This window comes from Carex rostrata, chromosome 2, assembly GCF_964058835.1.
Source record: "Carex rostrata chromosome 2, lpCarRost1.2, whole genome shotgun sequence".
NCBI classification, from domain to species: Eukaryota; Viridiplantae; Streptophyta; class Magnoliopsida; order Poales; family Cyperaceae; genus Carex; species Carex rostrata.
The window spans coordinates 16,616,006-16,633,671 of NC_135919.1; the positions used below are offsets into that span (position 1 = coordinate 16,616,006).

Here is a 17,666-nt window from a genome sequence, read left to right on the forward strand (position 1 = left end):
TTCTTTCTTTCTCAATAACATAATTTGTTAAAGTGATTGATTAAAAATTGAGAGATAAAAAATTTGACGGGCATTAAATTACCCCTTAATCAATTCACATAGATTATCAATCTAATACCAAGTGATAGGCTCATGTAAACAAGGCCTTAGGAAAATGGATTTGGGTCATGAATAACCCGGTCTCGCGTCCCGAAATGGGCCAGGCCGGGACTAAGAATAAGACCCTCATCCCCCAATTGAGCCAGTTCGGGATAATCAAGGCCCGAGGCCCACCCAGGGCGGTCCCAAACAAAACGAGACAAGTCCAAGACTGACTCGGTCGAAAGCCCTCTTCGGCTGGTTCACCCTATGAGGGCCCGCAGTGACGCCACGAAGGGTAATATGCAGACTCTGACAATCCTGACAACGCGGAATGATTGTCAGAGGAATAACCTATATAAGTCCCAATTCCCGAGGAATTAAGGGCTGAACTTTTGGACAATTAAAGGTACCAACAGGTTAGAGTACGAGTACCTCCATAATTCCCTTAAGTTCCCATCGCGAGGCTCGAACCAAGCTCTTCGGGGTTGGGACGAGTCGAGCTGCCGAAACCACCAAACCCTTACGGTCTCGTTCTCCGGGACTTGATCCGTATCAACCACCGTGGGGCCAGATAAGCTTCACCTCCTGAGTTTTAGATGACGCAAGAAGGGACGGGAGGAGACCTAGGGACATTACCTTTAGGAATGCCTTTAGACCCTCCCGAAACTCTTCCTAATCCGCAGCTGGGCAACAGTACCCGGCCTCTCGCCGAGGTTTCGAACAATCCGAGACCTATTGCCCCACCGACAAGAGGAGGGAATATCGTCCCGCCTAACACCGATGTCTCGGTCAACCCGAGACCATTCGTCCCACCTCTGCCGGGAGGGCAACTCCCACCTCTTTACACCCCCCAAGGAGGACAACAACCGTCATTGGACCCATACAGCCAGATGTTCTCGTATTCCTATGCTCCACAAATATTTTCATATCCCCCATCATACGCTTATGCGCACCTTACCCACCCGCACACCCATTACGCATACCAGACCCATCCGACAATGCAAGGCCAATACTCTGCTCCCGCCCTTGCTTACTTTCCACATCCCTCGCCAGCTGGACAACGGGAACCCATAGCACCGGTCCGCCCAACTGTCTCTCATCTAGGTCTCCAACTTAACAACCCGGACCGCGACAGAACAGGTCCCAGTATCCCGATCCGTAACCTGGATGAAGAATTCTATAATGTCAGAAGCGAAGGGAGTGGCGAAAGTTCCACTGCTCGAGAAACAGGGCACGCAGAACGATCGCAGCCAGAACACCTCATGGACAATCCCGAAGGGACGGGGCCAGCATCAGCGGGAGGCAACAGAAGAGAGAATGAGGGGAATAACGCTGGAATCCAGCGGGATGAGGAAGATAGACGCCAGCGGTCCCCTCCAAATGAGGACGCTGTCGATAGGCGAGATTGTCGACCACATTCCCTGCGAAGGGAAGCCTCTCATCACGATGCCAAAATATCCCCCCGAAGGAACAAGGAACGTTCGCCCCCAAAGATAGGGACAGGCGGGAACGTCACGAGAATAACAGGCGAAAGCGACAGAATTCCCAAGAAAAAGGGAGATATCGTGATAAACACGGACGACAAGGGAAACGCAAGTCCGGGAGCCCAGATGGAAGGCTGAGTTTGACGCAAGTAGAAGAAATGATCCAGGTACGAGTGGCAGCTAAGCTGGAGGAATATGAATTGAAGAAGTCGGGACGGTATACCTATACTATGAATGAGGAAGATGGCCCCTTAGCACCTAGAGTGTATGCCGAGTCGATGGTTGACTTCAAGTACCCCAATCACCTTCCTTCCTTCCGGGGGAGTGGGGACTCTCAAGATCCGCAAAGCTTCATTTTCGGCTTCCGAGAGCGACTTCGCCTCCAAGGGGCTTCAGACTCAGTAATGTGTCGCGTTTTTACTACATGTCTGGAAGGCGAAGCTTGGGAGTGGTACATGCGACTACCACGCAAATCCATCAACAGGTTTGACGATTTGGTCAAAGCCTTCCTGACTAGGTACTTGGCAGTCCGCCAGCCCAGAGTCACTTGTGAAATGCTGTTTGACATAGAACAAGGACCGAAAGAAGGAACCGGCAAATTTTTGGAACGGTTCATGCATGCTTCCAGGAAGGTACATGATTTGAATGAAGAGGTTGCCATCGCAGCTTTGCGAAAGGGACTCCGACGAGGCGGGGTCGGAACGTTGAGACATGACGCTCACCTCAAAGAGATACACACCCTCGGGGAATTCCTGAAACTAGCAGAAGGATATATTAGAGCAGAGAACGATGTCCGAGACACGATACAATCAAGGTCTCGGTCGCCCCGACAACTTAGTAATGGCTGGCAAGGGCGGCACATTGGTTTACAGAGCAACCGTGGGGAAGGCCGACAGAAGAACACCTTTTCAAACAAACTTGATCTTCTTCGGCAACCAGATGATCCTCGACGGAACAATCATGATAAGAAAGAAATCCGACCGCGTAACAATGAATACCGGCAACACTACACTAATTACGCGAAGTTTAACACCACCGCACCCGAGCTATACCATATCGCTCTCGAGAGATTCCGCATGCCTCGCCCTTTGCCAAAGGCCATTTTTGAGGTAAAAAACAGCAACGTGAAGTGTCTGTTCCATGGATTCCACGGGCATTCCACAGAAGACTGTCAGCAGTTGCGAGATATCCTGGAGCGTCTAGCTAGGGAAGGAAAATTGCCCGAATTTCTAGACCCGAGGTTTTTTCAGCAATACAAAAGAAGGTATGACGGTACAGGACAAGACTACCGAAAGAAGATTCCTTACCGGGACGATTACGCAGGGCCAAGGCATCAGTTACCGAACACCCGTGATAACCATCGTACGGAACAGCGACAGCAAAGCCCGCCGCGTAGTCCCGTGATACATGTTATTAGCGGGGGGCACAGAGATACCGCTTACAAGCCAAAAGCTCATCATGGTGTCAAACCATTTCCGACAGTCATGACGGTCGAGCAAGACATAGACCGGAAACGACCTCGACATGACGAGGTCATCTCTTTCTCAGAAAAGGACATGAAACACGTGACGTGGCCTCACGAGGATCCGATCGTCCTATCGCTCAAGATAGGAATACACCGGGTAAAACGCATCTTGATTGATACAGGAAGTTCAGCGGATATTTTGTACTGGTCCACGTTCAAACAAATGGGGGGTAAAATGATGGACCTACAAGGGGGCGTTTCTCCCCTAGTGGGATTTACGGGCGATACCTTACAACCGCGCGGTATCGCGCAGTTCAAGGTCATCTTCGGTACTCCTCCAAGAACCGTAGAGGTGCTGGTCGACTTTCTTGTCGTCAATGCCCCATCAACATATAACGCCATTATCGGGCGAAGTACCCTGAATAAGATTGGCGCAATAGTGTCCTCCCCACATCTAAAAGTAAAGTTCCATACACCGACTGGAGTTGGTGAAGAGTGCGGGCAACAGGACGTTGCACGGGAATGCTACATGACCTCCATCCGTGAAATAGGTGGTACCGTGCATCAAGTCGATAGAGGCAGTGCAAGTAAACATAAGGGCAAGGGCCAAAAGAACGAGTTCATGCCACCCGGCACTGTGTTAGTCTTAGACCCCAAGGACCAGAGCCCTCCACGATCTGCGGAACCCGTGGATGAAGTTGATCAGGTAGAAGTCGCGCCCGGCAAGTTGTTGAATGTTGGCAATGTTAGTTTGTAATAATCTAGAAGTCAATAATACGATAAGTTAATCATAAAGCTTTGTTCATGAATTGAATGTTTATTTATATATCATTTTGTTGCCTTGAGTATTATTGCATTTATGGATCATTTCGAGTTCATGACTGAAATTGTGAAACTCCATAATATAGATAATATACACTCTTAAAAGGTCACTGGCCAAGGTAATTAGCAGGAACACTAATTACCGCTATAAGGTTAGTATGTGGATTAAAAGATAGTTAAGTTTTACAAACCACCTGACACGAGATGTCATTTTAATCACATAGATACATGTTCTAGGAACATGGTATTTGACAGACCCCGAATGAAACATTAAATAGAATTGTGTTCGTGTCATTTATGTTTTTCATTCAGTGTCAAAGTTCTACAGTATGAGGTATTTATCGTTCCCAGTAAGAAATATATATGAGTGAGTGTTATCTAACGCTGTCCGTAAAAAGCAGCCATAACGGTAGCATTTCCATATATATAACTTAGCTGAGGAAGTGATAGTCTGCCAAAAATACTACTTGTCCCTCGTATCTCTATACGAGCTATAGCATCACTGGGCCCCTTGATAGAGTTAGATTATCTGCATGCGGTATAATTACAAGAGTAATTATATTTGATAATCTACTCAAGATCAAGAAAAGATACAGTTAACAAGGATGACACATATCTACCTTAAAACTGATCTGATAGCTATGAGGCAGAAGAACTGACACAAGTAAATTGTTTACTGGATCGTGATATTGTACAGTACATCATCATCTGTGTAATTGGATGGTCATGATGTGTTGCCAGATGCCACCCATGACTAACAGAAGTTAAAACAGTTTTAACTCTGTTTACCAACATAACACAGATCCTATTGGGTCACACCATATAGGAGCTACTCGGAGAATCTTACTGATTAATTATAAATTGATTATAATTAATATTAAGATAGTTATAATTAATTATACGTGTATAATTAAATTATAAATGTCATATAAAATTGACAAGCAGAAACAACGGTTAATTTATAAACGTACACGTTACGTTGTATAAAAGTTACCGAACAACAACCGAAACCGAACCGTGAGAAATATAATTGTTTAGAACAATTATATATATAATTTTGATTTAGATTTTAAATATTAATTATGGTTTTAATTTTAGGCTAACCTAACAAATTAAAACTTTAATTAAAAATTGAAATCTAAAAATTCGAAAATATAAAACAAATCAATATGCATGTCGGCACATTTATATATTCAATATATATATATATATATATATAAATATATTAAATTAAGATGTCGGCAAAGAAATAAAAATTAAAATATAAATCAAATTAATTTTGGCCAATGAAAAGTGGCAAAATCAAATTTGAACATTTCATCTCAAAACCGCCACAATATGTGGCATGGGCATTTTGGTAATTTCATGCATATTGATGCCTATAAATAGAAGGGTAGGGGTAGAGAGAAAATAACTAATTCACATGTATCGTATCTGATCTGTCTGATCGATTCGAGTTTCTATTTTCTCTCTTTCTCGGTTACGGTTTCGGTGAATAGTGTTTCTGCAGAATTCCGCGGTTTACGGTATTTCTGGCAGAAGAAATAAATCGCTCTCCGGTTAGTCCTGGTGGATAACCAATAGAGGTATCACACGTGTGATACTGCGAGTCGATTCCATCCCTGGTGAGGCTCTACTCGCTCGGTCTGCATTCCAACTGAGATTTGGAATCAAGGTATAAATTGTTATATTAATCTATTTAATTTGTAAATAGATTTAATGCTTTAGAAAATCAATTATGGAGTAGATCTGTAAATGAATTAAATGAGGTTTTGATGCCAAAGGAATACTGAAGGTGGACCGCCTTGGAAGGTTTCCTGACATACCTCGTTTAATCCGTAGCTTAAGTTAGATGTAAAATTTTTTGTTTTACTCTTTCCGCAGCTTAAGCTAATTAAAGGGTTTGAACCGTTCCCCAAAACCCAACAGGCAAAGCAATCACGGGCAAGGCAAGAGACGCCTTACTCGAGTTCCTTCGTTTGAACCTGTCCATCTTCGCTTGGTCCCCAGCCGACATGCCAGGTATCCCGCGAGACATCGCCGAGCATAGGCTATGCATCAGGGACGATGCCAAGCCCGTCCGACAAAAGAAACGGAACATGGGTCCTGAACGGAGGATGGTTGTCCAACGGGAAGTGGAGAAACTGCTGGAGGCAGGTTTCATCCGTCCCGTCCAACACCCCGAGTAGACTGCCAATCCTGTACTGGTCAAAAAATCTAATGGCGATTGGCGGATGTGCATCGACTACACGGATCTCAACAAGGCCTGCCCGATGGACCCTTTCCCCATGCCGAAAATCGACCAACTGGTGGACTCCACTTCGGGACACGCGTACCTCAGTTTTATGGACGCCTTCTCTGGATACAATCAGATAATGATGCACGAGGCTGATGAAGAGAAGACTTCGTTTATTACTAACTTTGGTCTTTATTGTTACAGGGTCATGTCATTCGGACTGAAAAATGCCGGGGCCACATTCCAACGGATGATCAATACTGTCTGCAAACCACAACTTGGGCGCAACCTCGAAGCATACATGGATGACCTCCTAGTCAAAAGCATGACTGACGCGGGACATGTCGAGGATTTGAATGAGACTTTCGACACTCTAAACAGGGCTCGTATGAAGTTGAATCCAAAAAAGAGCTTCTTCGGTCTTACTGGGGGCAAGTTTCTGGGGTTCATGGTTTCCCTAAGGGGAATAGAAATTCATCCCTCTAAGTCCCAAGCGATTCTAGACATGATACCCCCAAAGAACTTGAAGGAATTGCAAACCCTCACGGGACGGCTAGTCGCTCTTAACAGGTTCATAGCAAGACTAGGCGATGTTTGTTTCCCTTTCTTCAAAGCTATGCGCAAGTCGGCCCGTTTCGAGTGGACACAAGAGTGTGCCGCTGCCTTCGAACAAGTGAAACAGTATCTCGCCAAACCTCCTTGCCTCAGCCGACCTGCCGATGGAGAAACACTGGTGCTCTATATTGCTACTACCTGCCACGCGGTTAGTGCAGCCCTCGTTCGTGAAGAAAAGAGCGAACAACGACCAATTTATTTTGTCTCGCACGTCCTCCGGGACGCCGAAACCAGGTACTCCCAATTGGAGAAGGCTGCATACGCGTTGGTGGTGGCAGCTAGAAAGTTGCGCCCGTATTTTCAGTCACATCCCATCAAAGTCTACACTAGCATTCCGCTCAAAAAGGCTTTCACTAATTTTGATTCCTCTGGCCGACTGTTGTCCTGGGCCCTGGAGTTATCTGAGTTTGACATTTCATTTCTCCCACAGACAGCTATCAAATCGCAAATTTTCGCCGACTTCATAGCAGAATACTCCGGCGCCCCGGACCCGACCGACGGAAAATGGACTATTTATGTTGATGGTGCCGCTTCCATCCAAGGTGCCGGAGCGGGTATTTCCTTGACAGGACCCATGGGCGAGACCCTGAACTACGCTATGCATTTCCTTTTCCCCGTCACTAATAACACAGCAGAGTATGAAGCTATGATAGCAGGGCTTAAGTTGGCCAAGGAATTGGGAGCGAAGGAGATTCATCTTCATAGTGATTCTGAACTAGCTGTAAAGCAAATCAATGCCGAAATTCGGGTTGACAATGAAAGGCTGCGCAGGTACCATGATCAACTCCGGTCCTTAATGAAGTTATTCGACAAAGTCGAGATTGTCCATATCCCCCGCAACAGGAACTGTCAAGCCGATGCCTTATCTAAACTTGGCGCAGCAGGAAACCTCGACAAAGATAAACCCGTTATTGTGATGGAAGTCCCGACATCCAGCATCGACACAGGTATCGGGCATGTATCTGTAGTTGGTGACACCGCCAGCGCGTGGTTCACACCAATGTGGGCTTTCCTTACTACCGGCCACCTACCAGAGGACGCAACCGAGGCGCGTCGACTGCGGAAGATAGCCCCCCTTTACTCAATCTTTAACAATCAGCTCTACAAGCGAGGCTACCTCCGCCCTTGGCTAAAATGCCTCCGCGAAGACAAGGCACAAGAAATATTAGCTGAAACACATGAGGGGATCTGCGGCAGCCACCAAGGCGCCAAGACTCTCGCCAAGCGAATACTTTGCGCCGGTTTCTACTGGCCGACGATCCACCAGGACGCAGCCAAGCTAGTCCGAAAATGTGAACGATGTCAGTTCCACAGCAAGATGAGCAACACCCCGGCTTACGACCAAGTATCTATCTCCAGTGCATGGCCGTTCGACTTATGGGGAATCGATCTTGTCGGCCCTTTTCCTACAGCAGTCAGGCAGAGACGATGGCTGGTGGTCGCGGTGGAGTATTTCACCAAATGGGTTGAGGCCGAGGCCTTGGCAACCATCACGGCTACCGCTATTCAAAAGTTCATTTGGAAAAACATCATTTGCCGCTTCGGCCTACCAAGAGCGTTGGTTTCGGACAATGGTACCCGGTTCAATGCAGCCAGTACGCTATCCTTTTTACAGGGTTTGGGCATTCGTAATAACTTTGCCTCCGTCAGCCACCCACAGAGCAATGGCCTAGCCGAAGTCAGTAACATAACAATCATTGACGGCCTTAAGAAAAAGGTTGCCGAGAACAGGAAAGATTGGCCCGACATGCTAGACGAAGTCCTGTGGGCATATCGCACTACGCCCCGCGAATCCACTCAAGAGACACCGTACTCGCTATTATTCGGGATGGAAGCCGTCACCCCGTTGGAACTTGTCTCCCCATCTTTGCGGATCGAGGCATACTCCGAAGAAAGCAACGATGAGGCACGCCGGTTGGAATTGGACTTAGTGGCGGAGGTACGTGACATAGCAAGAATCCGTACAATGGAGTATCAGAGGCGTGTCAAACGCGCCTTCGATAAGCACGTTGCACCGAAACACTTTCAGCCAGGCGACTTAGTCCTACGAAAAGTGACTGCCGCGGGACAATCGGTTGGTAAATTGCAACCGGCATGGGACGGACCATACAAAGTCATCCGAACTCGTGGGGTAGGATCGTACGAATTGGAAGACTCCACAGGGACCACTCTCCCGAGACCTTGGAATATTGAACATCTCCGCAAATTTTACATCTGAAGACTGCTGTTTTCAAAAATTACAACCATTTTATCTTATTTATGCTTTATGCATGTTTTTCTCGTACCTGAGTCAGGTGCAAGTTTTATTTACCTACAACACTTTATTTGTGCAAGGATATAAGCACATCACTTCATGAATATTTGTTATGACTACATATTATCGGATGGAATGGATGAATACAGGTGAACGAATATCCTGCAGGATCATGAATAGCCTTACGAAACAATGTATTCACATAAGGCAATACGCATATTCCCGAGGCTCATGCCATAAGTCTCGAGAACAACGAATGCCTCTCATTATCTCGTAATCAACATAAGTCTTTCTGAAAGACACAACGAGATGATATGGGTGGTTCACACGAGGTTATTTGCATTTACGATTACCACCAAATGAAGTGTCGACAGAGGAACAAACGAATGCCTCTAGGCAACGCATGCCTCTGTTCGGCCTATGAATATCTACCGAAGTCCTTCGAAATACGAATGACTTAATAACCATGACGTCAATATCGCATGTCTCGCGTTCTACTCGAAGTTGTCCTCTGGAAATGGCAAAACAGTGACACCAACATGACCCCGAATCCATATCTTGAAACCCGACATATAAAACATCGCGATATTAACCCAAAAGGATTACACGGTGACACAAAAAAAAAAAAAAAAAAAAAGAGAAAAGAAAAAAAAAAAAAAAAAATAGAGAGATGGACATCAAAACACAGTTGAGTTGAACTTAAACTACAAGGGCAACATCTGTTTGAAGGGTGGTCGAGGAACATTCCCCGACAAATCACCCACTTCCAAGGTACACAAATTCTCTGTTTACCCTCACACACCGAGGGCTTACTGATAGTATTAACGCTTACAATACATTAATGAAAAACATCATCTCCCGTGACGCCGCATCAAGCATCATTTCCCATCATTCGACACCATTCCCGCGACTCCATATCTGTCAATCAAAGCAAAATTTCGTCACACATAGCACATTATAATCATTCAGTACAGTAAAAATGCAACCAACTCACCTCATTTAGTGGCGGCACCTCCGGTATTCCCGGCACCTCCGTCACCACCATCACCACTCTTCTCGGAATTCGTAGTATCGCTTGATGCAGTACTTGTACTCGATGACGACTTGTCTACCACTACTGCGGCACTACCCTCCCCGGCTACTTGCTCTTTCACTGGTTTCGCATAAAACGTATAATCCGGGTTTGTCACGTTCACATCCTCGGGCCATGGGGCCACATACTGCCAGGCATGCGGAAGCACACTCACCATCTTGCCATCGGCTAATTCTACGTCATTCGGCGGCATCTTATCATGTGAATCCCGCAGTACGTCGTATTTCTCATCCCACCGGTAGCACGACATCCCCATGGGAGTGTCCTCCTCGCCTTCCTTAAGAGCAGTAAAACCAAATTGCTCGGGAGTGAAGGGGTAATACCCACCAATAACCTTCAGTTGGTCGTACACGAAGGATTTCAATACGTTTCTCATTGACATGAACGCGGCGTGCTTAAACGCTTCACTACCCAAAAATCGGTTCAACAGTTTCCCCGATGCCTCTTCCATACGCACCATTTCCTCTTTCATCCGGGCAGATTCCTCTCTCGTTTGGGATGCCTCGGCCCGCATCGCCGCCACGTTCTTAGACAAATCGCCGTTATTTTCAGCCAGAGCTTTCTTCTCTTTCTCCAGCCGAGACACCTCTTCCTCCAACACCACAACTTTAGCATTCGCATCCCCCAAATCACCTGTCAAGGAAGCGATATCCACCTCTTTGGAACTCAGTTCCGCTTCCAACTTTTGAGTCTTCACTATTGCACTTCGCAAGTCTCGGCTATACTCATTCCTTTCTTCCTCCAGTTCTGCCACCTTCAGTTGGCTATGACTTAACACATATTCCTCCAGCTGGCCCTCCAACTGTTTTTCTTTCGCCTCAGTGGCCCTCTTGATTTCCTTTCTGGTCACTGATTTATTGGACTTGTAACGGGCACGAGTCAGACTACATAGGGCATACATCAAATGCCCACACACCTTGTCCAAAGCCGCGCGATGGTCCTCGTCGAAGTCCTTTATGAGGAAATCGGGACAAACCAAGTTGCCCAATTCCAGAGCCATTAAGTCCCATTCGACGTTCCTCTCTTGTGCATACATACCTACGGCAGCATGCGGAAGATAGGCCGCAAAGGTATCCGGGTCCCTCCCAGGAAAGGAAGATTTCCAAATAATACCCTTGGAAGGTTCGGCGAACACCTTCGCATTCTCGTCCACCGCGTCGCATTGAAACTCGGGAACCTCTGCCCGCGCATCTCCTTGCTCGCTCATGCGCACATCCGTGTCTTGCGCACTTTGCTCGAGCAACATAACACTCGTCGGCACACTCTTCCCCTTGGCCTCTGGAGGGATGTCGGCAACCGACAACCTCTGCTTCCTCGCAGATATCGGCATGGGGATCATCTCGGTATGGACGTCCGTCATCACCACATCTGACGGAACCCCTTCGTTCTCAGGAACAGCAGGACCTCCCTCAATAAACAACACAGTCTAGGCTCCTTCTGCCGACTCTTCTTCGTCGATCCCTGTTGGTTTATCCTTACTTATTTCCTCCACCGCGCTGGTTTTCGGTTTTTTGCGCGTCCTCTCGACATCTGATGCCTCCGGTACTTCCTGCTCCGCCTTCGTTGGTTTTGGTTTCGCCGTCGGCACCTTTTTCTCAATCAAGGCGATCGGCTCGCTAGCAGCCTTCGTACCTTTGTAACTGAATGACATGATGTGTTTTTCTCCTGCAAAGAATACAAATATAACACGAGTAAGGGTAAGTCGAATGGAATATAATGGGAAAGGAGGCGAAAATGTACCAATCAAATGTAATAATCTCTCCGCTGCTAATTCGTCCGCTGCGCTCAATTTATAGCCTGATAAGTTGGGATATTTGTCGGCTTCCAAGCATAGCCACGTGACGCGCAGATCCTTCAATGAAGGGATATCCCGGTAACCCGACACATAAACCCAACCTCTGTTCCAGTCAGTAATTTTCTTCAGCGAAGGGGTGTTTTCAATATCGAACAATGTATATTCCGTTTTCTTCTTGACATTTAACCAGTCCTTCGATTTACACAAGTTAAAAAACTTCGAAAACAATGCCACTGTCGGCTGATAACCCTCGAAAATATCTCCGAAATCAGAGAAAATCCTTTCAAAGCTAGACAAATAGCACCACCCAGATGCCGTAATTTGCGCCGGTGTCAGGTTCAGGGTCTTCAAAAATGATGCCAAGAAGGCAGACAAGGGGAGCTTGAATCCGCATTCTGGCATTTGCCAATATAGGCACAAGCCTTTCGCCCAATCATGTGCACGGTCCGTCCCGGTAGGTTTCACAAAGCCTAAACGATCAATAGGAATTTCGTCTCGATTGCCTTCCGACACTAACTCAGTATAGAATGTACCCTCCCAATATGATGGTTGTTTCTTTGGACAATACAATTTTGTTTCACTAATATGTGGCCACAATCTCTTCTCGCTCAAGTCATGCACCGTATCCGACGCCCGCAAAACGAGGTCCTCGTCTTTTATCACCTTCTTCCGCTTACGTTTCTCTGCTTGGATAGTTAAGTTTGAACTTTTTCGTTTTTTCTCCTGCGCGCCATCTTTCATGGGAGAGACCACCTCACCTTGTGGTTCCCCCTCACGTGACAAAGGGCTCGACGCCGAAGGCCCTTGCTCTTGCCCACCTAAGTGTGATCCCGACGCCGCGTCCTCTGAGGGAGTCCTGTCATCGCCAGATGTATAATATTGAGGGTTAGATGGGGATAACGGATCTCTTACGTCTCCTCTCGACATCGTATCAAGAATTTGTTCAAACCTGAGTTGAAGAGGAGAGACAATGTTAGGAAGTTCAAACTCAGACTCCACCAGGCTCCAATTAATATCTTCCAGAGGACATGTTAAGACATCCATCACATCGACAGTCCCTACGGTACCCGTGACCTCACCGACATCCGGCATTTGGTTCGTTATTGTTTCTACAGGTTTTTCCCCCGACATCCCAGACAACCTACGAAACGTTCCATATGTCAGTTGTTATTTAGGACCACTAAAGACACCGCCAACACAAAGTGCATGTCGGTGCCTTATGCGTACTGGTCTGACTATGCATTCTTAGATATGTATATACGAGACACCGTCTCACAAAGTATAATGACTCAAATACAAGTCATACATAAGTCCTTACGGGACGATAGTTTTCCCCGAGATGAATCTTTACCTTTTTTCCAGTCGATGAATGTGCTGTTGACTTCGGAAGCGGAACTTTCTGTGGACAAGTCCCAAGTTACTTTTTCCAAATACAGTAAATGAAAATGCGATACGGCGTTACCGTATCGATCGCACTTATATAGGCGCTCGTAATCTGACGTAGATACTATGTCGGTGCCACGTAGCCAAGACCATCCCACGCGTTGCCCCTCCATACGCCCTTTCAACGGTGCGTGAAAAACCGTAGACTCCAACAAGACAGTCTCCAACCGTCGCGTCCGATCACGTATTCCGAGACAAACATATATATATACCAAGTTTTTTTACCGTCACGTGGCAAGACCGGCGCACGAAATATGGACCCGACCAACCCAAGCCAGACCGGAATAATGTCAAACCGCACGACACTTCGGTCCCCAACATCCCGTGATCCCGCCAAGACAGCCTTGGTGACAGAGGCCACGCATCAATTTTTTGAACTCCGAAGCGGCACCATTTCCCGCGGCCAGCCTGCTTCAACAACTGTCTTGCCTTCAGGAGTACCGGACACGTCGACTGAAGGTTTAGCCCTGGACCTCTGCCCCGTCTGTGGCACTCGTGACCACACACTTCGCATATTCACCTGTGATGGCTGCGAAGAAAGTTTTCACCCTAAGTGTGTCTCTCGCCGCCCCCCCAAAAGCACTCAAGACCGCCGCTTCCACAGTTACATGTGCCCCACCTGTGCCAAGCAGCAACACTCCTTTTTAGAATAGGACTTGTTTAAAATCCTACACCATGGTGCACGTCAATTATGTATGATGTCGATTGTAAGGAATATTTTTCATTACTTAATATATGATTGTATGCGAAACTTTCTTACAAGTAACAGCCATGCATGATGTATACCCTCTTCGCGCAATACCTTATTGATTTCGATGACCCCAAGTGTACGTTCCGCTCAATGTCATTAATGCATCCTTACTAGCATTTATTACGCCGTATCTTATAAATATAACAGTCAACCTCCCATTTTTGGATCCGCTGATCCACGCACACAAGCTGAGCACACTTCGATAACACAGACAACCCGTCACATTTTCACCATGGCCTCCCCCACACCAATGACGAATAACACAACATCTGACGATACCAAGCCACCACCCCCTACCAACGCTAGCAACATTCCCGATACTCACTCACACTCACCATTCACAAAGTCGCATTCGAGCCTTCCCCTGATACCGCCACCAAACATTACGCCCGAGTCGACCAGCGTCGAGACACTCGACATTCTAAATACCATTCCCCAGTCACACCTCCAGCGACTACTCAAGGAAGCCCCTGTCGAAGACATCGCGACGCTGTTGCTGTCTAATGACCCTGTCGACAAAAAACTCCTCGACATTTGGTCTCACATGGACGAATTTTCCCTCGATGATACCGACGAAGATAACACCAGCAACAAGAATAGCTCCACAACCACAGGGAAAGATGTCATCCACCTCGATTACACCATCACCGTCCCGGCTTTCCTGTTTCCCGAAGCAGATAAGGAGGACGGAGACCCCAATCTCGAGGAACCCTATCCCCTCGGCAGTGACAGCGATAGTTCTGACGACCCCTACGATGGAGATTGTGACGACACTATCTCCGACGAATTTTCTGACGACGACGACTTCAATGAGTAACCCGCAATATGCCTTATTTGGTTGTACCGCTAAAAAATGATTGTTATGTTTATTGTTTGTAAACTTGGTGGCATGTATCCCGTACTTTTTCATATCTGATTTATGTTTTCGATTAACTGCATGTGGAACATATTTCGGAAAATACCATTGCTGATGTTTTTGCTTAAGCTAAATATAATGCATGTTACCCAGATACTCGATAGCGTAGTTTCAGGTCTACTATCCTCTACTAACACAAGACCTGTTGTATCACCATCATAGCGCCATACCCACCGCCTTGCAGTCATCTGGGGCCCACAAACGTCAGACATTTTTACTATAAATACACGCACAGGCATACCATAAAGGGAAGGGCCCATCAAATACACTTCAGAAATGCCTCCCAAATATTTCAAGCGCGTTGTTTCCAAAGGCAAAAGGCCGCATCTCGCCAGGGGCGAACCCAGTAACCCACCCGTACCACAGGAAGTAAAACCCATACGTGAGTTCACCCAGGAAGAATGGCATCGCCTCGCCCGGCGGTTCTCCATCTCAGAAATCTACTGGTTTATGCACAACAACGAGACCAAAATTGGCGATTTCGTTGACCGGGTCTTAGCGGAAGAAGCCGCCAGACCACCTACACCCAAGAAGACCTTCGCCGATGACCATTTCGATGACCTTCTCCGAGGTGATTACCAGCCGCCAACCGACGATGAGACTGAGGACGAAACCGTTTCTATCCGCCACTGCATCACTTGCAACAATTTCGGCCATAAGGACGATATGGTCAGATGCCGCAAGTGCGGGTACTGGTACCACACTTGGTGTGCCGACGAACCTGAGCGGGATGGTCGCAAGGACCCATACTTCAGCTTTTGGCTGTGCCCACAATGCAAGCCTGATCCTAAACAGGACCCAGGTTACAAGTTCACGTACCGGTCCAAGGCCGCCATCGAGCAGGACAACCATTATGAGGATACCGACTCCGACATGGAACCTGATTACAAGATTCCGACTTAAACAGTCGTCAGCATTCCAGAGGAACGGGTATCCGAGATCGTGCCTGCACTACTGTGTTTAAACTAGTTTACACTGTCTCAAGTTTACTATTTTAACTTTACTTTCAATGTACGTGCATCACCATGACTATGTTCTCTTTAGATCAATGTTATCATTTTCTTGCTTGCTATCACGCGTACGATTTCCCAATGCGCATGAAGGTCCAAAGTTGATATTTGTATATATAAAAAAAAAGGGGCGGGGGAAGAACCCTAGCATTCTCAAACACCTCGAGACGCCTAAGTAAATGGAGCGATAGGCATGGTAGTGGTAAACGGCTATATATATACATAGCACCTACAACGAGGAAAAGAAGAGAAAGAAAGCCACAAATCACACACCAAAAGGCTGTTATCAACAGGACGCATGAAGAGAGCAAACGACGCATCTCGGGTAAAGGAAGAAGTTGACTTCTGCCCGAAGTGCAAGGAGTATGGAAAACGACGCTTAATGTTCACATGTGTCGAGTGTATAGAAGCGTTCCACCCATCCTGCATCTCAGGTTTTCCACCTAAAACAGGCGACGATCTAAGGTTTAAGCATTTTACGTGCCCAACGTGTGCCATCGAGAAGTATAGACGAGAAACTTATACAAGAAAGCGCCCACAGCAATGGTATTCTGATTCCGACTGAGAAACCTGCTAAATAGTTTTATAAGACAACCAGCAGCGTTTCCGCATGCCACTAAAGCATTATGTATTACGAGAGATTCATAAGGTTCATATCGGAACATGTAGCATCATGAATGGATCATGAATTATATTGTAAAAACCAACTTTGCACCATGTCGTGTATTTCTATGTCATTTGTTTTACTCTATTTTACCTAGTACATTTTCTCTAACACGCCACAGAGCGTTCAGTATCTCGCAAGCACGAAATGCCGATACATCTAGGGTAATCAAGCCAAAATGCATCTCACTCAACTGCTTTTCGCTCAAATGCATCTCGGCTTAGGGGGCTAATGATAGGCCCATGTAAACAAGGCCTTAGGAAAATGGATTTGGGTCATGAATAACCCGGTCTCGCGTCCCGAAATGGGCCAGGCCGGGACTAAGAATAAGACCCTCATCCCCCAATCGAGCCAGTTCGGGATAATCAAGGCCCGAGGCCCACCCAGGGCGGTCCCAAACAAAACGAGACAAGTCCAAGACTGACTCGGTCGAAAGCCCTCTTCGGCTGGTTCACCCTATGAGGGCCCGCAGTGACGCCACGAAGGGTAATATGCAGACTCTGACAATCCTGACAACGCGGAATGATTGTCAGAGGAATAACCTATATAAGTCCCAATTCCCGAGGAATTAAGGGCTGAACTTTTGGACAATTAAAGGTACCAACAGGTTAGAGTACGAGTACCTCCATAATTCCCCTAAGTTCCCATCGCGAGGCTCGAACCAAGCTCTTCGGGGTTGGGACGAGTCGAGCTGCCGAAACCACCAAACCCTTACGGTCTTGTTCTCCGGGACTTGATCCGTATCACCAAGTAAAATTTATGAAATGGAGCAATGCGGTGGCTGTGTTTATACAATGAAACGATCACGGGGAGACTATATCGATACGCTACTATGATTTTGTCACTGATTCTTGTGTCGCTTGTCGTGTGTTATGATTATTCGTTGAGAAAAATAACATATTATATTATATGAACTAATTTAATCACGACATGACATAACATAAATACGACATAGTGTGACATATGACTAAACACAATTATATGCAATAGAAACATTAAGTAGGATTTTCACCAAGGGGAGAGAAGGGCAGATTATT

General features: G+C 46.6%; 1 protein-coding gene across 1 annotated transcript; it reads left to right on the forward strand.

The window, feature by feature from the left end:
* Positions 1-1,723: 1,723 nt before the first annotated feature.
* Positions 1,724-3,787, forward strand: LOC144548163 (uncharacterized). Its single transcript, XM_078296875.1, has one exon. It carries the CDS (start codon positions 1,724-1,726, stop codon positions 3,785-3,787), a length of 2,064 nt encoding a protein of 687 aa, XP_078153001.1.
* Positions 3,788-17,666: the final 13,879 nt, after the last annotated feature.

Excerpts from the sequence above, each read along its gene's own strand:
- LOC144548163 (XM_078296875.1), top strand. The coding sequence starts at position 1,724 with ATGATCCAGGTACGAGTGGCAGCTAAGCTGGAGGAATATGAATTGAAG.